The 20,066-nt window shown below is 54.1% G+C and overlaps 1 protein-coding gene across 12 annotated transcripts in view; it reads left to right on the top strand.

Annotated features, from left to right (window-relative positions):
- Window positions 1–20,066, top strand: part of SMARCA4 (SWI/SNF related BAF chromatin remodeling complex subunit ATPase 4) — an 88,077-nt gene that overhangs the window by 51,991 nt on the left and 16,020 nt on the right. For 6 of the 12 annotated variants that reach the window (XM_036075171.2, XM_078055595.1, XM_036075180.2 and 3 more), the window contains 13 exons: window positions 1,073–1,315; window positions 2,888–3,001; window positions 3,702–3,809; window positions 4,888–4,974; window positions 5,795–5,841; window positions 7,060–7,226; window positions 9,850–10,013; window positions 12,052–12,279; window positions 12,531–12,629; window positions 12,889–12,966; window positions 13,603–13,821; window positions 17,303–17,344; window positions 17,865–18,118. In XM_036075171.2, coding sequence (XP_035931064.1) covers window positions 1,073–1,315; window positions 2,888–3,001; window positions 3,702–3,809; window positions 4,888–4,974; window positions 5,795–5,841; window positions 7,060–7,226; window positions 9,850–10,013; window positions 12,052–12,279; window positions 12,531–12,629; window positions 12,889–12,966; window positions 13,603–13,821; window positions 17,303–17,344; window positions 17,865–18,118 — 1,850 coding nt within the window. Of the gene's footprint in view, window positions 1–1,072; window positions 1,316–2,887; window positions 3,002–3,701; window positions 3,810–4,887; window positions 4,975–5,794; window positions 5,842–7,059; window positions 7,227–9,849; window positions 10,014–12,051; window positions 12,280–12,530; window positions 12,630–12,888; window positions 12,967–13,602; window positions 13,822–15,214; window positions 16,727–17,302; window positions 17,699–17,864; window positions 18,119–20,066 lie in introns of those variants that run through there. The other 6 variants (XM_036075221.2, XM_036075219.2, XM_036075209.2 and 3 more) reach the window with 5 other exon arrangements.

The following is a 20,066-nucleotide window of genomic DNA, read 5'->3' as shown; positions in this document are numbered from 1 at the left end:
AAAAGGCCGTTTTCCTGGTTTGAAGGCTGAAGATGATGCATCTGTTCTGACCATTAACCATCTGGTAGAGAAAAGGTCGAGTGGTCGTTTTTTGACCCAGGGCTGGATGTGTTCACAAGTCACCTCTAGGGGCTTGGTCATTGTGATGATTTGGGGTGCTTCATATCCATTTCCAAGCTTACAGATAAGGGAACAGAGGCCCAGGGAGCTGGGGTCTAGTGAGCAGGCTCTTCCCCTCAACTTGTGGTGCAGGTACACCCCTCTGACGTAGGGCAAAGCCTGGCCCATCCCAAGCCCAAGAACGAGGCTCCTTTCCTGACAGCGTCATTAATGAATGTCAAGGCCAAGAGACAGGGACTCCTCACGGGAGATGCTGTCTTGCCCTTTTCACTCTGGGCACCTGACATGCACCGCCTCACCCAGGCCTCATTGTGCCTGCAGGCAGTGGAAGCTGAGGCACAGAGCAGTTCTGAGGCTCATCATGGGGTTCTGCAGACTTAAACCACGAATCAGACCTGGGGCTCCCACCTGCATACTCATGCTCACCGTGAGGATCCACATCTAGCCTGTGTCTGTTGGTCCTGGGCACGGCCCCAGCCCCTCAGGGTTCACAGTCCAAACTTACCTGTGCCACTCCTATTTTTAGAGGCACAGCCTGATGCTTGGAAAATGTACCCGCTTCTGAGCCACATTCCCTGTAGACCCCCTACCCAGGCCCCTCTCTAATGAGTGAGGGGGGTGTTATTTGGAGGATTTTTCTGGGCTACAGACAAACATATGTAATTTGGGGGGAAACCAGAGTACTGTTGTGCAGCTTGCATTGTTCACCCGACAGTAGGTCAAGGGCGTGTCTCCTGTGTGTCTGTCTGCACGCCATGCTTCACAGGGGCGGTGTTGTGTGGCTCTCACATGGTGAGCCGGTCCCTTTTGTCAGTGGACCTTGTCACGCGCAGGTTCTTCATCTGAATGTGCTGTTCCATCTGCAGACTCCCCTAACGGTGGGGAGATTCTAGCTAAGGTGGGGGCATCCCCGCTGCTGCCCCTCCCTGACGGCTTGCTCTTGGGCCCACAGATCCGTTGGAAGTACATGATCGTTGACGAAGGCCACCGAATGAAGAACCACCACTGCAAGCTGACACAGGTCCTCAACACTCACTACGTGGCCCCACGCCGCCTGCTGCTGACAGGCACGCCGCTGCAGAACAAGCTCCCCGAGCTCTGGGCGCTCCTCAACTTCCTGCTGCCCACCATCTTCAAGAGCTGCAGCACCTTCGAGCAGTGGTTCAACGCACCCTTTGCCATGACCGGAGAAAAGGTGTGTGCGCGTGGCTGGCTGCGTGCCGGCGGTAGGCCAGGGAGGGGAGCCGTGGGTGCGGGCTGTCCGTAGAGGAACTGGTCCCAAGTGGTCGGGGCCAGGCTCAGCTGGCTGCTTTCAGGTGTATACTGAGTGCCCGGGGCTGCAGGCCGAGTCTTCACGGAGCAAGGCCGCCTTACCGAGACTGATGGGCAGAGATCAAGAGCAAACTCCAGGGAGTCTCTTGGGGCTTCCCTGACCCAGTGCCTCAGGCACAGGGAGGGCACGGCAAGGAATTTGGCTCTGAGGTAGCTGTGGGGCTGGCAGGGCACAGCTGGAGGTCCCCAGGGTCCTGTGGGTCCCTCTAGACAGTTCACATTTCACCCTAAGGGCAGCAGGAGGCTCAGAAAGTTTCAGTCAAAGGATCAACATGGTCAGATTCTGTATATTTTGTTTTTAAAAAGTGCTGTGACCAGTGTCTCGATGTCTATATGGCCGTGGGTGGCATCATCAGCCTGAAAACCAGACTATGGCACGTTGGCCGTCGAGGGGCAGGTCTTTATCTGCTTGATGAAGTCCCCAAGCTGGCTCCCATTGTGAGCCCCCTGTGCTGTTTGGCTTTGAGGGGGTTTGTGGGCAGGTCATGTTTTCTGTTGAAGGAGGCTGAGAGGCTGGAGCCTGGTGACTGAGGAACTGGGCACAGTTGCAGAGATTGGGGGTTGATGAGGAGCATCACTGCCTACGGTGGCTGGGCCGCCGCTCTCTCCGGCCCCTGCAGCTAGTTCCTGACTGTAAGGTCCTCTGTAGGCAGGTCCAGGCCAGCTGAGGCCACCTCAGTGTCATCGGCGAGGTACGTTCTCCTTGGCACCGTGGAGACAGAAACCCATCTGAAGAAGAAACCGTGCCTTTTCCAAGAGTCTCCAAAGGGGAGCGCCCAGTGTTCAGACTTCCAGGATCCTCATCCTAAGCAAATGTTCTTATTTTGTTTATTTTCAAGTTTAGCAGAAGTTCTAAAGCTCTATGAGAGATGATCAGGGGACCCAGAGAAGATAAGTTTAAGTGTGGTCTGTTTGACTCTTTTTTAATTTTTAAAAGTTTAACTTCTTAGCAGAGAATCAGACACCTTGGGAGAGCAGAGTTTCTTTCGCTCTGTCCCTGCCAGGCTGAAAGGAGAGGATTTGGGGCTCCCAGTGACAGCCCCCCACGAAGACCACCCATTTCACACCCAGCGGTTCTATAAACGTGGTGTTTCTCCACCTATCGTTTGGATGTGTTGGCAGGTTTCCAGACATGCGTTTATATTTCTCTTGGGAAAAGAACCAAGTATCCTGTGTGTTTCTTTTCATGAGGCCTCTGGGGCGTGGTTCCCTGGAGCCTTGGGTTCTATACCCTAAGAATTCCGTGGAAGGTCCCAGGTCTCTGCAGTTGTCTAAAGGAAGAGGGTGCCCCACCAAGCCCCATAAAGCGTAAGGCAGTCTGACATGGAGGCGCTGAGGACAAGGCGACTCTAGATGACCCTGCGTACCCTTCTCCGCATCCCCAGCTCCTTCCTTTGGAGGTAACCTTGGTTTGCTTGTCTCATGGGGGTGCCAGGTGGACCTGAACGAGGAGGAGACAATTCTCATCATTCGTCGTCTCCACAAAGTGCTGCGGCCCTTTCTCCTCCGGCGGCTCAAGAAGGAAGTCGAAGCCCAGTTGCCTGAGAAGGTAATGGATTGTTTGGAGTGGATGAAGCTGAGGTGCGGTGTCATGCTGGGGGCTTTCCTGGGGTGGGCCCGGTCCAGTGGCACTCCAGTGGTCCATGCTGTATTCTCTCGTGGCCCTGGTCTTCAGCTTTGTCGTGTCCCTGTGATGTGAGGATGGCCACTCACACGCGCTGGCTCTGTAACATGGAGGCAGGTGCGGCTTCGAGCAGGGAAGCCCCTCTCTCGTCTGTGGGCCCGATGCCTGTGGGTGGGTCCCGTCCGACCACATCCGGCAGCGCTTAGTGACTCTGGGCTGCCCGGGCGCCCCCTCACACCATAGGATGGCTCTGGCTTCTCGCTCGGGAACCCAGTCCCCTGGCTGCCCCCCCAGGACGCCCTCCCCTCCCCCCGTCGGGCACGCAGTACTTGCCCTTTGGTTCCCAGTGGGCTGTAGAGGAGCTTGGGGAAGGTAGCCAAGTCGCCCCTTCAGGCCCAGGACGTCCCTTCTACGTTTCTCTGTCCCACTGCACCTACCATAGGCCACCTCCCCTTGTTCCCTGACTGTGGGGGCTCCTCACCATCATCCCCTTGTGCCCTCTTCTGAGCACACACACATCCTGGGATCCAGGGTACCTCTGAGAGGCTGAGACCGGAGATGGCCCCGGGCTGGGCGTTCGGCTCAGGGAGTCTCTGCTCTGACTGGTGATGCATGTCCCCTGCAGGTGGAATATGTCATCAAGTGTGACATGTCTGCACTACAGCGCGTGCTCTATCGGCACATGCAGGCCAAGGGGGTGCTGCTCACCGACGGCTCCGAGAAGGACAAGAAGGTTCGCCACAGGCCCCTCCCCTTCCCCGTCTGGATGTCCAAGGCTGGTGTGGGGGGTTCGAGCACCCTGTCATCAGCAGGGCCTTCCGCCCCCTTGGAGTTTACTGGGGAGGTCAAGGCCTGATCAGTGATGATCACAAGGGCATCACATAGCTATTGTTAAATCATAGCTGATGGGAACAGCCTCGTTCAGTAAGGCTGACAAATGAGGGGCTAATGGCCCATCTGCAGGGAGTCCCCTAAGACCCTCCCAGTCTGTCACTATCTGGTATCCTCGGCTTATGAATTGCTGGCCTCCTGCAGATGCATCCATCAACAGGGCAGAGCCCAGCAGGACCTCCAGCAGAGTTAGAATGTTCTCATGAGCCTCACCTTCCCAGCTGGGAAAAAGCTGACTCAACAGCCATGGCCACTAAGCCCCTTCACCTTATTACTAAGTGAGGCTGAGGTGATATGGAATGAGGGCTGGGCAGGCTGCCGTCTCCTGGGACCACTCTGAGGTCCCAGACCCCACCCACCCCAGCTCCCCTCATCAGGACAGAAATGTCCTCCCAGGTACCTCGATTCTACACCCCATGCCTTGGGCTTGGCCCCGCCTCCCCATGTCTCCATGTGTTCCTTGGGCCCTTTCTTACCTGAGCAGGTGCCGCAGCATGTTTCCTGGATTACTTCTTGGCCCGCAGCCAGCACCCACCCCCGCATTCTTCCTTCTCTCTGTAGCCAGAAATCTTCCTAAGTTGTCATGGCCCATCTGGCTGCAGCCCCACAGGGACTCCCCACAATGCCCACAGCCAAGGAAAATGTTAGTCCTTCAGCGTCAGCCGTTTACCAGTCTTCCTTCCCTTCTGTCCTGCAGCCCCTTCCAGCCAGCCCCTCCCGCGTGCCAGGCCGTCTCTGCTCCCCCAGAGTTGGCTTCGAGCCCTCTGTGCCTCCACAGGAGCTAGCCCCTCACTCCCAATTACTCTGCCACAGGCCAAACCTGCCCGGAAGTGTCCCCTTCTGTAGTCCGCCTCCCACCCCACCCCCAACCCCGCCCTGGGAGCAAGACCCAGTACAGAGCCTCTCTTCTGCCTCCCCAGGGCAAAGGCGGCACCAAGACCCTGATGAACACCATCATGCAGCTGCGGAAGATCTGCAACCATCCGTACATGTTCCAGCACATCGAGGTGAGCATCGCCAGGGACAGCAGGCCCTCGCTTCCGCCAGAGACATCTGTCTGCGCAGAGCCCTGACGCAGAGCTAGGGCGTCTGTCTATGACGGCTTTAGTAAAAATACTTTTTAATAATTTAAATAGGTAATGCCTATATAGTGTTTCACTATTGATTTTCTGTTTATTAGTGTTCATTGTAAGGAATGCAAACAATGTAGAAAATACATGATGGAAATGAAAGCTTCAGAAAGTGTGCCCTCAGATAGCCACAGAAGGCATTCGAAGACTCTTCTCTGGGGTTACTTTTCCTACCTGAGAAGGTCCTATTGTCTCTGCTGCTTGGCACACTAGCTTTTCCCACTCAGTGACATGGCGGGCTGTTCCTGGTTTGGAGCATCGAGAGCAACCTTCCTTGTCATGAAGTCTCTGGGTCAGAACTTTTTTGGGCCACGATACCCTATGAGAGTCCGGATTCTTGCTTCTGAATTGCACATGTATGTCAGTACTTTTTGTGTGAAGTGTCGGGATCTCTGCAAATCTCTTCATGTCCCTGGGATTCCATCCCGGCACTCCAAGGATGGTCTCAGATACACACTGTCCTCGTGCACTCATTTCGTGGTTAACAGTGGTCTATCGTGACTGACTTTTCTTGGTTGGAGAAGCCTGAGGGAAGGGACGTCGACCGGATGGAAAAGCAGTGTGCAGCGTCCGTATTTGGCCCCTGAGCCACCTCAGAGCCACTGTGGATCGCTGAGCACCAGTGTGGGGGCTCCGGGGTGTGGGGCTGGGTGGCCTCTTCCTGCCCCGTACTGACCTATCTCTCATTCTGTTGCAGGAGTCCTTCTCCGAGCACTTGGGGTTTACCGGTGGCATTGTGCAAGGGTGAGAAGCTTTCCCGTGAAGGGGGTGGGCAACGCTGTCCACGTGAAGGTCTTTTTCACTTCTTGATTGGCTTTATTGCTCTCGTGACATTTGTCCAATTTCAGAGGCACTATATTCATGGCAGAAAATTTAGAAAATAGAGACAAACCCAAAGAAGGGAATAGAAATCCTCCATTAATCTTGAGAGGCAGACCTGGCTTCCAGGCCCCACAGTGCCACATCCGGGCTCTGTGACACTTGACAGCCTTCTTAATCACTCTGAGCCTAAACTCTGCTAAGAGAGATGATATCGAATCCACCTTGTCATGGGTGTTTCCTTCCAGCATTTTTTTTTAAAGATTTTATTTATTTGAGGGAGAGAGCGAACATGCATGAGCAGGGGGAGGGGGAGAGGGATAAGGGTCCTGGCATCATGACCTGAGCCGAAGGCAGACACTTGACCAGCTGAGCCATCAAGGCGCCCCTCCAGCATAGATGATGCAACCCAGGCTTCCTTAATCCCTGGTGCTGGAGGTGGGTACCCTGGCTAGGTTTCATCATTGCAAACAGCCTTGCTCTAGAGCTGAGGCCACCAGCAGTTCTCTGAGCTAGTAAATGGTTTTGAAGAATAGAGGCACCAAATAAAAGATCAGAAAGTTCTTTTGCTATATTTTTTTTATACCAAATTGCATCATGGGGGGCTCACAGACCTGGGTTCGAGTCCTGGCCCTGGCACATCAGCAGCCATATCACACTGTCCCCCCAGCCTCAGTCTGCACAGCTGTAAGCCAGGGGTTGTTGACTACAGGGAATGAGAAAAGCTGCAGTGACCCTTAACCCTACATGAGGCGCCGGTGGGCACTCTCCAGTGTGTGCCTTTGCTCCTGGAGGTTCTCTCGTGGACTAGGGAGGAGTCCTCACTTCCTGTTGTCCCAGCATGATTGCTGATAGCATCTTTTCTCATTCTTAAAAGTATCTAAGTTGGATGACAACCACATGCTCACCTTTGACCAAGAATGGCCTTGAGCATATTTTAGTTGGGTTGAAATGGCTTTGCTGAAACTTCATGGAGGTCAGAGGGTCTGCTTATGAAGCCACTTCTGTGCCCTTGACCCCCGTGATGAGCAGCCTCCCTAGGCACCCAGGTCAGCCCCGAGATGGGAGGTACGCTTCCTCTCCTGCCTATCTGCAAAGTGCCGTTGCTAACATCGTGTTCTTCCTCCACTCCCTGCTCACCAGGCTGGACCTGTACCGAGCCTCGGGGAAGTTTGAGCTTCTCGATAGGATTCTTCCCAAACTCCGTGCCACCAACCACAAAGTGCTGCTGTTCTGTCAGATGACCTCCCTCATGACGATCATGGAAGATTATTTTGCGTATCGCGGTTTTAAATACCTCAGGCTTGATGGTGAGTATGCCCAAGAGAGATGTTTGTGGAGGGACTTGTTATCTACAACTGCCAAAGCTTCTGGCCAGTGTACCCTCCTTCACAAGGCAGGGCAAGGCCCGGAGACTAGATCTAGCATCAGGAGTGAGCGTAGCACGTTCAGGGACACAGGCTTGCAGGACTGGGAGGGAGGACTCTGCAAGTATCGTGACTGGATCAGAGCCCGTGGCCTAGGAGAGTGGCCAACCTGGATCTGACACCCAGGTCTCCTAAACATGAGGCCTATTGTCTTTGTACTACAACTCTGGGTCCAGTGGTTGTGGTGTACTATGCAACAGTCCTCTTTCAGTGGGAAGTGGCAGAAGTCCACATCCCTTGGACATCAGGAAAAAGTATACTGAGCCCCAGGGGTTATTCTTGCTTCAGGTACAGCTGGATCCAGGTGTCTAGATGATGTTGCTGGGGCTTTTCTCAAGCTCTTGGTTCCACTGTTCTCCATCTTGGCTTCATTCTCAGGCATCCTGTCCAGGCTCCCCTTATGTTTTTTCAGTGTCCCCAACAGAGGGTGCAGCCCATCTTTTCCCCCAGAGGTCCAGGGGCTGGCTCTCATTAGGTTGCTATGAGGCACGTACACTTTTCTCCACTGCCCCGTGATTGTAGATCTGTCACTGGTCAGCCCTGGAGCTGGAATCAGGCTCATCCATGCCCACACCGTGTGCACTGAGGGTAGTGGGTCAGGGGGAGAGTGGAGCTGGTGATGCAGGATGACAGCAGGTTCTCCTGGGAACAGTGCTTAGCTGCGACCCCTCTACTCTCCTGGGAAGTTGTGTGTCTGCCTTTATCCCACCACACGGGAGCCCCAGGGAGGAGGGTGCTAAGTGAGATGGTGACAGGCTGGACATGTGGTCTGACACATGTCGATTGGCCAGGGAGGCCCTAGAGGAAGTCCCCCCTCTCTTTCCAACTGTAAGAGTGCACGGACTCACCAGAAGAGTGAGCTTCGGAGCCGCTGGCTTGAACACAGTTAAGTCAGTAGCTTCTTTCCCACAGCTTCTCAGAGCTTTTATTGAAGCTCATTGCCAGGTGCCTTTCTCTGGCAGGATGCCCCAAATGTCTGCACCCTCATTTGTCTTGCTGTGCATCTGGTGGGACTGTGGTTTCACAGACTACAGACCTGTGGTTGCTGGGCTGATAGCCTGTCGGTCTCTGGCCTCCTCGCCCTCACCCACAGCCTGCCCTTTGTGCCCATCTTGCCTTCTGTCAGCCTCGTCTTAGAGTTCCATCCAGGGCCACCTTTACAAGCGCAAATGACAGTGTGTGTCTCCCTGTGTCCCTGCCTCCTTCTGGGGCCTCCTTCCCACTCCTTGGAGACTGAAAACTGCACGCCTGTCAACGGGATGGCCAGGCCTTGTGCACACTGGGCCTTGTCTGTGTCACGGTGCCAACCCTCAGGAGAAGCTGTAGGTAGAGAGCATATTCCCTCCTGCCCCAGGAGGTGTTCTTTCGCCCCATTTCTTTCCTTGTCCTCCATGGTGAGGAGAGGACTTTTGGTGCACTTGGCCACAGCTACACAGTACCCACATGGTCACAGAGCAACGGCAAAGGACAGAGAAAGTAGGGGCTCAGCAACATGTTGTAAGATGGAACCTTCCACCATCAGAGCAGTGAGAGTGAGGGTGTGGGCTAGACATCGGGGCAGTGGGCCCTTTAGCATGGGCCTGCCTGTTCCCTGCTCCAGGCCTCAGCCCTTCCTCCAAAAGGGGCAGGTGGGGGCATGCCTGGAGCCCAGGCTCCTGTGGGCATCGGGTCTCCGTGCTATTCGTCATGATGGTTGGGCAAGTGGTTGGAAGCATTTAATTTTCATTTCTTTTTATGTTTTAGATTTTTTAATTTATTTGACAGAGTGAGCACAAGGAGAGGGAGCAGGGGAGGGAGAAGCAGGCTCCCCACTGAGCAGGGAGCCCGAGGCGGGGCTTGATCCCAGGACCCTGTGATCATGACCTGAGCTGAAGGCAGAGTTTAACTGACTAATTTTCATTTCATCACCAAAAATGACTCCTGATTTTGCCAAAGGCACTTTGCTCTGAGCTGGCAGCAATCCAAGGAGCTTAGGTGCCCCTCTGGTGCTCACGTGTCATGGATGGTCACATGAGAGTCCCTGTGACTCCAGGAAGAGGGAAGCTATTCCTGCTTGCAGGGAAGAGTCCCTGTTGTAAGGCACCCATGTGCTTGCCTGTAGAAGATTCTCTGTGACTAGAGAAACCCACTGCAGTGTGATTGAGGCAGGCACCAGCCCTCTGGCCAGTCCCTCGTTCCAGGCACCGTGCCTGGGCACCCACCCCGTGTCGTGCTCACATCGGGCCCGTTTGACTCCGAGGTGACTCGTGGCCTGTTGGGGCTCCTTTTCATCTGGGGTGGGGGGTGTGGCATTCGCTCGTGTTCACCGTAAACCTGAATTGCTCACTCATCGCAGCTCAGGCACGCGTGTGGAGCGACTATAGAGTTGGCCCAGGAGGCCTCCGTGGGACGCGTGCGGGCACTGTCTCCGTCCTGGAGCAGGTGTTCTCTGTGTCTCCTCGCCATCGCCCCCCACCGTGCCCTGCGTGGTCCCCCCTGCTGACAGCCTTCTCCCTGTACCCTGCAGGAACGACAAAAGCGGAGGACCGGGGCATGCTGCTGAAAACGTTCAACGAGCCCGGCTCCGAGTACTTTATCTTCCTACTCAGCACCCGCGCCGGGGGGCTCGGGCTAAACCTCCAGTCGGCCGACACTGTGATCATCTTCGACAGTGACTGGAACCCCCACCAGGTAAGGCTGGGCTGGCCCCCTGGTGGGGCGGGGGGACTGGAGACTCCCCGGAGACCCTTTCCCATCCCGAGTGCCCAGCGGCACCCACGGCTGCTGAGGCCTTTGTAGAGAAGCCCTGAGCATATTCATTTTCCTTTGTCTTAAAACACCACTTTTTGCTTTTATTATGAAAAAGAATACTCCATTTGTATTTAAAAAAAAAAAAATCCTGGTTTTAGGTAAATGTGTAGAGTGGAAAATGCCCCAATCTTATCAGCCGTCAGTGATTGTCACTTTTTTGTGTGATCCAAGCCTTCCAGGCCATGTTCTTTGTGAGCTCTCACACACTTGTGCTTTTAAAAGTTTGGGGGCATGTTTTTACACTGCTGCTCTTATTTTGTATTTATATGCCCTATCCAGGGCTCCATGCCGGTTACAGAGAAGTGGTATTTGATAGATATGGCGATTTTAAAGTGAGTTTTTAAGTTTTTCTGATGTTTCATTATAAAAGTAACAGTCTTTTTTAACGCAGATATCAATAACTTAGCGTAAACCGAAGAGTCCGTTTCCCCCCCACACCAGTCCCGCGGTTTCTGACCACGAGCCAGCGTGTAGCTGTAGGCACACACCTGTGTTCTGGTTTTGATAGAAACACAGCGTGTTCTAGCACGTGTTCTTCCCTCCGGCAGCTGCTGTGTTTGTCCTCTTGGGGCAGGCTCACTGGGACTCCACACAGCCATCTCCTCAGCTGCCAGTTTTCCAGGCATATGGTGGCCTCGAGACTCAACTCAGACCTCACTTAGCAGGCATCTGGGTTTTGTTTCTCAGCGTGACCGCTTAGGGAGCTCTCTTGTCCCTCCCTTGGAGTATTTGTACAAGGACTCACCAGTCAACCCTGAGACGGGGGATTGCTTGGCCCATGGGCATGTCCTCTGTACATTCTGGTCACCTCTGCCCAAGTGGCCTCCAGCAGGCTGCCCCAGGTGTCTCCCACCTACGGTATGAGCATGTCCTTCCCCACAGCCTGGAGGCGCTAGTGTGTGGATGGTAGCCCATCTGATGGGCAGATGCTCAGGTTGGTTACTAGCGTCCCTTTCTACCTTCAGCCTGGGGCGTAGTTCTCACCGAGACCTCCGTGACCAGCCAGTTTCCTGAGATGTGGTTGTGGTGCGCTGTCCCCGTCGGCAGGCAGACAGTTGGCAGAGGTCCCCCTGGGGCACGTGAGCCAGTGCTTGGCAGCACCGCCAAGAAGCATGCTGGCCGAGCCAGGGGGCTCAGCTATGGACACAGGCGCTCCCGGCCCCCCACCGGGTGTGGCCTCTGCCGAACCCACTGGGTGTGAATCTTGAGTATAGGCCCATACTGCTCCGGGCCCGGATCAGGGTTTCGTGGGAGCCCTCCTGAGTCGCAGCCGGGGATGATGATACAGATAGCGTTGGCAGCCACGGCTACCACTTGGTCAGAGCTTGCTCCGCAGCGCACTCTGGGCTGAGTATACGATGCCATTTAGCTCCTCGCCCCTCACAGTCACCAGAAGGGCCTGTGTCAACAGAGTGAGTCCTGAGGCTCATAGAGGTTGGGCCTCGGCCTGGGCTGCACAGCAGGGAAGGAGCAGGGCCAACACCCAAGCCAGGCATTGCGAAGATGCTGTCCAGCTTCGGCCCTGTCCTGTGAATGGGTGCCCTTAACTGCAATACGGCCATCCCAAGCGCCGGGGCCCTCCTGGGGTAGGTGAGGGGACTGTGCAGCTGTGACATGAGCTCCTTGGGAATATAACGGCCCAGGACTTGCCCTCCAAATTGCACTGTGCTCTGGAGTACCTATAGAATCCCAGTAAGATGGGAAGGGGCAATGGGGGATCGTCATCCTGGCACAGGCTCCAGGTTGCGTTCCGGGGCTCCCAGCTCAAGAAGCTGCTGGTCAGGGCAGGCAGAAGGGCCCGGCAGGAGGAGGCAGGCACACAAGAACGGGAAGGCCTTTCCCGCCGTCACTGCGAGGTTGACTGCCTCTTAGATCTCCGCAGAGCTGGATTGGGACTGACCTGCCTCTCTTCCTCTAGGACCTGCAAGCCCAGGACCGCGCCCACCGCATCGGGCAGCAGAACGAGGTGCGGGTGCTCCGTCTGTGCACAGTCAACAGTGTAGAGGAGAAGATTCTGGCCGCCGCCAAGTACAAGCTCAATGTTGACCAGAAGGTGATCCAGGCTGGCATGTTTGACCAGAAGTCCTCCAGCCACGAGAGGCGTGCCTTCCTGCAGGCCATCCTCGAGCACGAGGAGCAGGACGAGGTGAGGGCAGCGCCAGCCCCAACCCCCTCCCCGGCGTGAGTGGTGGACGCATGAGCGGCTTTCATTTTTGTTTTTTTACCTTTTTTGCACTCTTATTTTTTTTGCATCCCTTTGGAGTAAAGGGAGTGTGGGCTGAAAGGAAAGAGGATGAGTACTTGCTTTTTCTTTGAAGTGGTTTTTTTTTTCTAAACTGCTGGTGAAAGACGCCGGATTGACAGCCCTGGAGACTGAAGTCCTCTATTTATCCACAGAGCAGACACTGCAGCACGGGCAGCGGCAGTGCCAGCTTCGCCCACACTGCCCCTCCGCCAGCGGGCGTCAACCCCGACTTGGAGGAGCCACCTCTAAAGGTGAGAGGGGTAGTTCAGTCTCCATGCCCATTCAATCCTCGGCTTCTCGGCTGAGACGGCCAGCAAGGGCCCTGATCCCACGGAGCGTGCGTGTGCGTGTGCGTGTGTGTGCCTCTCGCTGCCGTGTGGGTCCCCATCCACCGCAGCCGGCCTGGGACCGCCAGCTCATTGCCCATGGACCGCCGCCGCTCGCCTCCGAGCCCGGCCGCCGCCCAGCCCGGCCTCCCCGCACTCGAACTAAACGTGTGAAACCTTCTAGGAAGAAGACGAAGTGCCCGACGACGAGACTGTGAACCAGATGATTGCCCGGCACGAGGAGGAATTTGACCTGTTCATGGTAGGTACACCTCGCGGGGCGCTCTGAAGGCTTCGCGCGCCCCACCCTATCGACATCAAGTAGAACAAAACAGCTTAGTCAAATAGGACGAAACTTCTCGGGGACGGGGGTGTCCTGGCGGGTCGTGGAGCTGGGTCCTCTCTCAGGGGGGCCCCACGCTGCCTCCCAGCTGACCCATCTTTCTCCCGTGGTCCCCTAAGAGTATTGCAGCAACAGTGGGACACACACACACCCCCATCCCGTGTGTGATCCTCAGTCTTGCTGAATGCCCATCCTCCTGAGTATTACGTCCTTGAGACTCCCTTTCAGAGGGAGTTAACGCTGTCCCAGGCCTGTGGTCAGTCACAGGTGCCCCTTAGCTCTGGGTAGAAAATACAAGTCCGCATGGAGTCAGAGTGTGGGCCCTTGGCCCCTCTTCTGCGCCTTTCCCATCTTTTCTGGAATTCTCTGCCCCTGAGGCGGAGCCCCTAGCGAGGGTCTGCTGTTGGAGCCAGAAGCCTCAGAATTGCTGTTGAGCTGCCTGGCAGCAGTGGTGCCCGAGGCTTGAAGCCTCCCCTGCCACACGCGCCTTGTGTGCCCCCAGCTCTCCCTGTGCTCACGCCTCTCTCCCTCTGTCCCCTGCCCTGCGCCCCCCAGCGCATGGACCTGGACCGCAGGCGCGAGGAGGCCCGAAACCCCAAGCGGAAGCCGCGCCTGATGGAGGAGGACGAGCTCCCCTCGTGGATCATCAAGGACGATGCTGAGGTGGAACGGCTGACCTGTGAGGAGGAAGAGGAGAAAATGTTCGGCCGCGGCTCCCGCCACCGCAAGGAGGTGGACTACAGCGACTCGCTGACGGAGAAGCAGTGGCTCAAGGTACATGCTGGAGAGGGCCGGCCAGGGGCAGGGTCGGGAGAGCAGAGATTCAGCTGCTGCACTGTGGGGCTCATCCAAAACGCGAGCAGGTTCCCTTCGGCCATTCTTGGTTTTCGTTAACCACAGCGACACCTCTGATGTGGGGCCAGCTCACTCCGGTCCTCCTGACCGCTAGCACAGGAGGTTTACGTGAGGTTCACGTACAGTGCTGCCGCTCTCAGCTTGGTGTGCTCTTCCGAGGGCCTGGCAGTGGGAAACACAGTGATGGGTCAGAGGGTGACCTGCCCTCCCACGTGGGTGGGAGTGCCAGCGGGGGTCAGACAGCCTCCCTTGGGGCACATCAACCCCAGAGCTGGACCCCTCACCCAGGCACCCAGGTGACATGAGCACAGTCTTCAGTAGATAACAACCCAGGTCCCTGGCAGCAACAGGTGTAGGCGGCTAAGTCAGGGCCATGGGCGTCTGGTGGGCGCACTGGGATTATGGTGACTCATCAGGCCCTTCCCCATGCTCGGGGCTCTGAATACAGAGGTGGTGACTGGGAATCCAGCCCTGAAGTTTCATAAAAATGCCCATGAAGCAACCCTTACCAGAAGGCAGGTGGTGGCGTTCAGCTGTGCCCAGCTTATTGGCACACCCCAGAACGAACGATGTGGCCTGCCTAGGCCTCTGGTCACACTCCCTGGAGTTCCTCTTGATTGACTGCAGCCCCAGTGCCCCCTCAGTCCACGAGGTCAGGCAGCCCTGGCCCTGTCCTAAAAGCTCAGAACCACCCAGACTAGTGAGCTTGCTGGCTCAGCTGTGCTCTTGAGGGAGCCGCTGAAACGTGCCAGGGAACCAGTGACCCTCGGGTAGGGCAGGTGCTTGTCCTGCTCCTCACCCGTCGGCCCCGAGCTCCGGGCGATGGAACCTAGGCCCAAATGCAGGCGGGAAGAGCTCCCGTGGCTCTGCATTTTTGAGACACGGATACCTTTTAAAAATAATTGCCTGTGTGCTAATAATGTTTTGTGCACGTTCTGCTCTTTTCTTTTTTAATATAGTTTATATAACACTGCATTCAATCATGGACAATTCAGTAGTTTTTAGCGTATTCAGCGTTGTGCAGTGATCACCACAAATGAGCATTAGAACATTCTCGTCACCTCAGAAAGAAGCCCTGTCCTCTTCAGCTCTCTTCCTGTCCCTTTATTCCCCCTAGATTTTGTTCTAAACGTTTCATATAAATAGAGGCATGTGTCCTCCCTTTGGCGACTGGCTTCTGGCAATAGGCAAAATATTTAGTAGTAGGCAAGGTTTATCTGTGTGGTAGCGAGTACCCTTCCTTCTCAAGGCTGAGTAATGCTCTGTTGTGCAGATAGACCACACTGTTGGTAATGTCTTTGTTCGTTGGCAGACAGTTGGCCTGTTTTCCACCTCTGGGCTGCTGAGAATAATACTGCCATGAACATTGGTGGACAAGATTTTGGCAGAATATATATTGTGATTTTTATCACATGAATACTTAGAATTGCTGAATCAAATGGTAATTTTTTAATTTAATCTTTTGAGGTACTGCCAGACTGTTTCCCACAGCAGCCACACCATTTTACATTCCTACCAGCAGTGTGTGACAGTTACGATGTCTCAATCATCCCACCTGTGTTTGTCACTTGTCCTTCTGACTCTGGCCATTCTAGTGGGTACACCGTAGTAACCTTGTTGTGGTTTTTAATTGCATTTTCTTGGTGGCTAATGGTGCTGGGCATCTCCTGAGGTGCTTGTCGGTCATTTGCGTATCTTCTTCAAAACTTTCCTCATTGGATGTGTGATTTGCAGATGTTTTTCTCCTATTCTGTTGCTTATTATTTCACTTTTTTGATGGTGTCCTTTGAAGCACAAATGTTTTTAATTTTGACGAAGTCTAGTGTATGTTTTTTTCCTTTTGCTTGTGCTGTGGTATCATGTCAGAGAATCCACTGAGAAATGTAGGAGCACAAAAATTTACCCCTGTGTTTTCTTTCAAGAGTTTTAGCTTTTACATTTGGGCCCAGGATCCTTTTTGAGCAGTTTTTGTTTAGGACGTGAGGTCAGAGTCCAATGTCGTTCTTTCACAAGTGGATGTCCAGTTTGCCCCAGCTCCGTATGTTGAAGACTTTTTTTGCCTCCCAGAGCACATGCTTTTTTTGTAAATGTCGTACTCAGTAAGAGTTTGTGTTAATAAAAAAATACGTTTACCCAAAACAGACACTCTCTTTTCTTAGTGGTGGCCACGTAACTGGGCCCCCTTTTCTGACAGCCACTCCGGTGCCACACGTACCAAAACTCTTGAGAATAGTGCTGGCACTTGCCCTGCTGGGCTGACCTGTGTGCCTGGGCCTCAGGACCAGAGACCCTAGTGTTGCGTTCTTAGGCTAGCTGTAGCAAGGACCCCAAAGTGGGTGACCTAAAACTATAGCAGTTTATTCTCAGAGTTCTGGAGGTTTGAAGTCTGGAGTCAAAGTTTCAGCAAGGCCTAAGGTTCCAGGGGAGGATCATTCCTCACCTCTTCCAGCTTGTGGTGGCCCTGACATTCCTTGGCCTGTGGCCACTTCACCCCTATCTGCTCCCGTCTTACATGGCCTGTCCCCCCGTCTTTGTGTCCTTTCCTGTCTCTCATGGGGACATTCTCATTGGAGTTGGGGCTCACCCTGACAGAGGATGACTTCATTTTTGCTCTTTAATTAAACCTGTAAAGATCCTATTTTGAAATAAGATCACATTCTGAAGTTCCAGGTGGACATGAAGTTTAGGGGACACTATTCAACCCCCCGTACCCCCCTGGGCTCGCAGTGCACATCCTCCCCCATGCCAGCCTTACAGTCCCTCCTGCCTGCCACACGCCCTTCATGCTGTTCCTTTGGCCTGGATGCCTTACCCACCCCCACCCTTCAGATCTCAGCCTAAGTGCCACCTCCTCTGCGATGCTCCCCTGACCCCTGGCCAGGGCACGTGTGCTCCACCATCAGAACACCACTCACCCTCCCTCCTGGCAGTCAACACGCTTGTCACCATGTCTGCGAGATGTTTGCTTACTGTCTTCCCTCCATGAGGGGTTTTCTCATGCTGTGTCCTCAGTGCCTGGCCCTGTGCTCGCAGTCACAGCTGATAAATGTGAGATGGACAACCAGAACATCCCTTGGAGCCCTGCCCCAGCTCCCTTTTCTGATTGCAGGCTCCTCTGGCTTCTCATCTATTTGTGGGGATAAAATGTGCAAACGAGTCCTTATCATTGAGAATGAATCAATTGGTGTTGTTCAGAAATTAATCTTGTTCACAGTCAGGTCCTTCTGCTCAGCAGTTTCACTACCCGGAGTCTATGTACAAGTAACACGGCTGGCAGTCACGGCATTGGTCCGACTAGCACCCCGCCCCCAAATGGAAACAGCCGAAATGCCCAAGAAAGTCTAAATGAGGGTATGTTGTACAATGAAATACTAAACCGACATCAAAAATTACGTTGCAGAAAAGCGACAGGAAGTACATCCAGGACATAGTAAGCAAAAACGTGAGTCCCGGTACGGCGTGTGGATACGCTGCCATCGCTGTCCTCGGTGCCGCACGCGTACGTGGGAAGGGCCGGGAGAGTCCTGGCTTGGCCGGTGGTGATGGCTGCACACAGTGTGAACGTACCTAATGCCCCCGAAGTGCACTCTTAAAAATGGTTAAGTGGTCAGTTTTGTGTTATGTACATCTTGCCACAATTTTTAAGAAAAATGCCGAGGCTCTAGAGCAGAAGTATTAATAGTGTCACCTCCGGGTGGAGGGATTCCAGGGTCCAAGTCTTCGGGCTCCCTTCGGTGGGGATGTGCCTCTTTAATTGGTAAAGAAATGCAACTGTTGATTTGTTAAGGCCAGGCATGGGCAGGGAGCACCTGGGGGGGCAGAGCCAGCCTGTCGTGGCCTCTCGGAACCCACCTGGGGCCCCCAGCGTGTCCCGCCCTGCCGGGGCCTGCGGGTTTGCGCTGCGGCCTTTGCTTGTCCACCTCGGTGCTGGCTGTCCTATTTTACCACTATTGACCCTGAAGGCCATCGAGGAGGGCACGCTGGAGGAGATCGAAGAGGAGGTCCGGCAGAAGAAATCGTCTCGGAAGCGCAAGCGGGACAGCGATGCCGGCTCCTCCACCCCGACCACTAGCACCCGCAGCCGTGACAAGGACGACGAGAGCAAGAAGCAGAAGAAGCGCGGGCGGCCACCCGCCGAGAAGCTCTCCCCAAACCCTCCCAACCTCACCAAGAAGATGAAGAAGATCGTGGACGCTGTGATCAAGTATAAGGACAGGTAAGCCAAGGAGCGCAGCAGGTGGGCGTTGGGGGTCCTCGGAGGTGCCTCGCCTGGCCCTCCGGTCACTGCACACACATTGCTGGCCTGTCTTTGTCTCGGTACGCCTGCCCTCGTGGGACTTACGTTCTGCAAGAGGCAAGCACTCTGTCAACTGTGATGAGAGAGGGAAGAGAAAATGTCGTGGGGAGGTGGAGACGGGGCTGTTTTCAGGGATGGCGACGTTTGAGGGGGAGCCCTGAGGAATGGAGGTCTGGGGCCAAGTGCTCCAGCAGAGGCAGGAGCCGGGGGAGAGGTGATGGGTGGGGGGAGGGAGAGGGAGGGACCAGTGCGGTGATGGGCGCCAATTGCACGGCTGGTAGACTGTAGTGAGAGGGCCCGTGTGGCTGGAGCTAAGACGAAGCAGCTTTCCTTCTCTAGACTTTCTATCCTCTCCCCACACTTGGATGACGTGCCAGCCCAGGTCCCACCATGGGCCATCACGGGTGGGCCGCTTGTTGCGAAGACTAACCAGGCTCCGCTCCGGGATTTGGGGTCCCTGCCCGCCCAGACACACAAAATAGGAGACTGCAGCAGATCTGTTTGTGGATCACAAGTACCATTTAAATAAGAAAATAACGGTTCTGCCAGGCCCTCCCCGGGAGCATGTGCACGGTGGGCCAGCTGGGGCATGAGGCCTGCACTTTGCTCAGGGCTCGGCTCGTACTGCTCCCCCAGCATCTCAGTCCACTTTCTGGTACATACTGGCCAGTACCAGCTTGATTTTATAGTAACATGTGGCAGTCATTAAGCAAAGTAAGGGTAAATTGTAATCTGTAGGAGGGAAGAGTGTCGAGGTGTAAGCCTCAGTGCATCATTTGAAGAGGTTCTTAGCAAGTATGAAATTCTGGGGACTAGTGATGATTGTAGTACCCAAATAAAAGTTACAAATTGTCTTTAAAAAAAGAATCTTTTATTATTAGAAGAGAAACAAATGACTGAGAAAAGCTTATTTCAGCTCAACCACCCACCCTAAAAATGTGGCATCTGTATTGGAGAAGAAAATACCGAACTGATAGGCAGACTTCACCTTTGAGGCAAATTCCACAAAGAAAAAAGTGGAAGAGTCACAATTATTTGAAATATGGAATGTGCAAAAACCCAATGAAAACGATAGATCCCAGTGTTTTCTTCCCAATTATCTTTTTGCGAGGGAGTCTTAAAATTATCAAAATGAAGAAGACCCTTGAAGATTAGGGGGCAAGGATGGACTTTTTCAAAAGTCATGCTGATCTTTTGGATATCCAAAGCGAGTGAACCTTGACCTTACCCCACACCTTACACATGTGTTAAATTGAAATGGAGACATAAATGTGAAAGGTAAAACAAAGTTCTAGAAGAAGGCATCAATGAAAATCTTCATGGCCTTGATGTGTGCGGAGACTTCCTGAACAGCACACAAGCACCGCTAACCATAAAAGACTCATAAAGTAGACGTCACTAAAATTAAGAACATCTTTTCATCCAAGGACACCCTCATGAATCCCCTGAATACTTGGCACCGACTGAAATTTTAAAATGAGCAAAAGTCACGAACAGACATCTCCTGGAAAGAGAGATCCCAGCGACCAATTGGCATGTGAAAAGGTGCTCGGGATCATTGGCATCGACGCCGTAACATCAAGGTAACACACAATAAAACCAGAGATGCCTCCATAGACCCACCAGAATGGCTCAGATTCCTTTAAGTGTTGGCAAGGACACAGAGTAGTTGGACTTCATGTACTGCTTATGGGAGCAGACCGCTCTTTGGCACTAAACCTTCTGACCCAGAAACTCCAATCCTGGTTCCAGAGTTTGCTGAATGCCTGTGTCTGCCAAAAGACAGGTACAAGCACTTGCAGAGCAGCCTTGATCGTAACTGCCCCAAATGAAACAGCCCATTGTCCATCCGTAGGAAAACACACCA

Source organism: Halichoerus grypus, chromosome 1 (genome assembly GCF_964656455.1).
Source record: "Halichoerus grypus chromosome 1, mHalGry1.hap1.1, whole genome shotgun sequence".
NCBI lineage: Eukaryota > Metazoa > Chordata > Mammalia > Carnivora > Phocidae > Halichoerus > Halichoerus grypus.
This window is presented reverse-complemented; position numbering and strand designations above follow the sequence as displayed.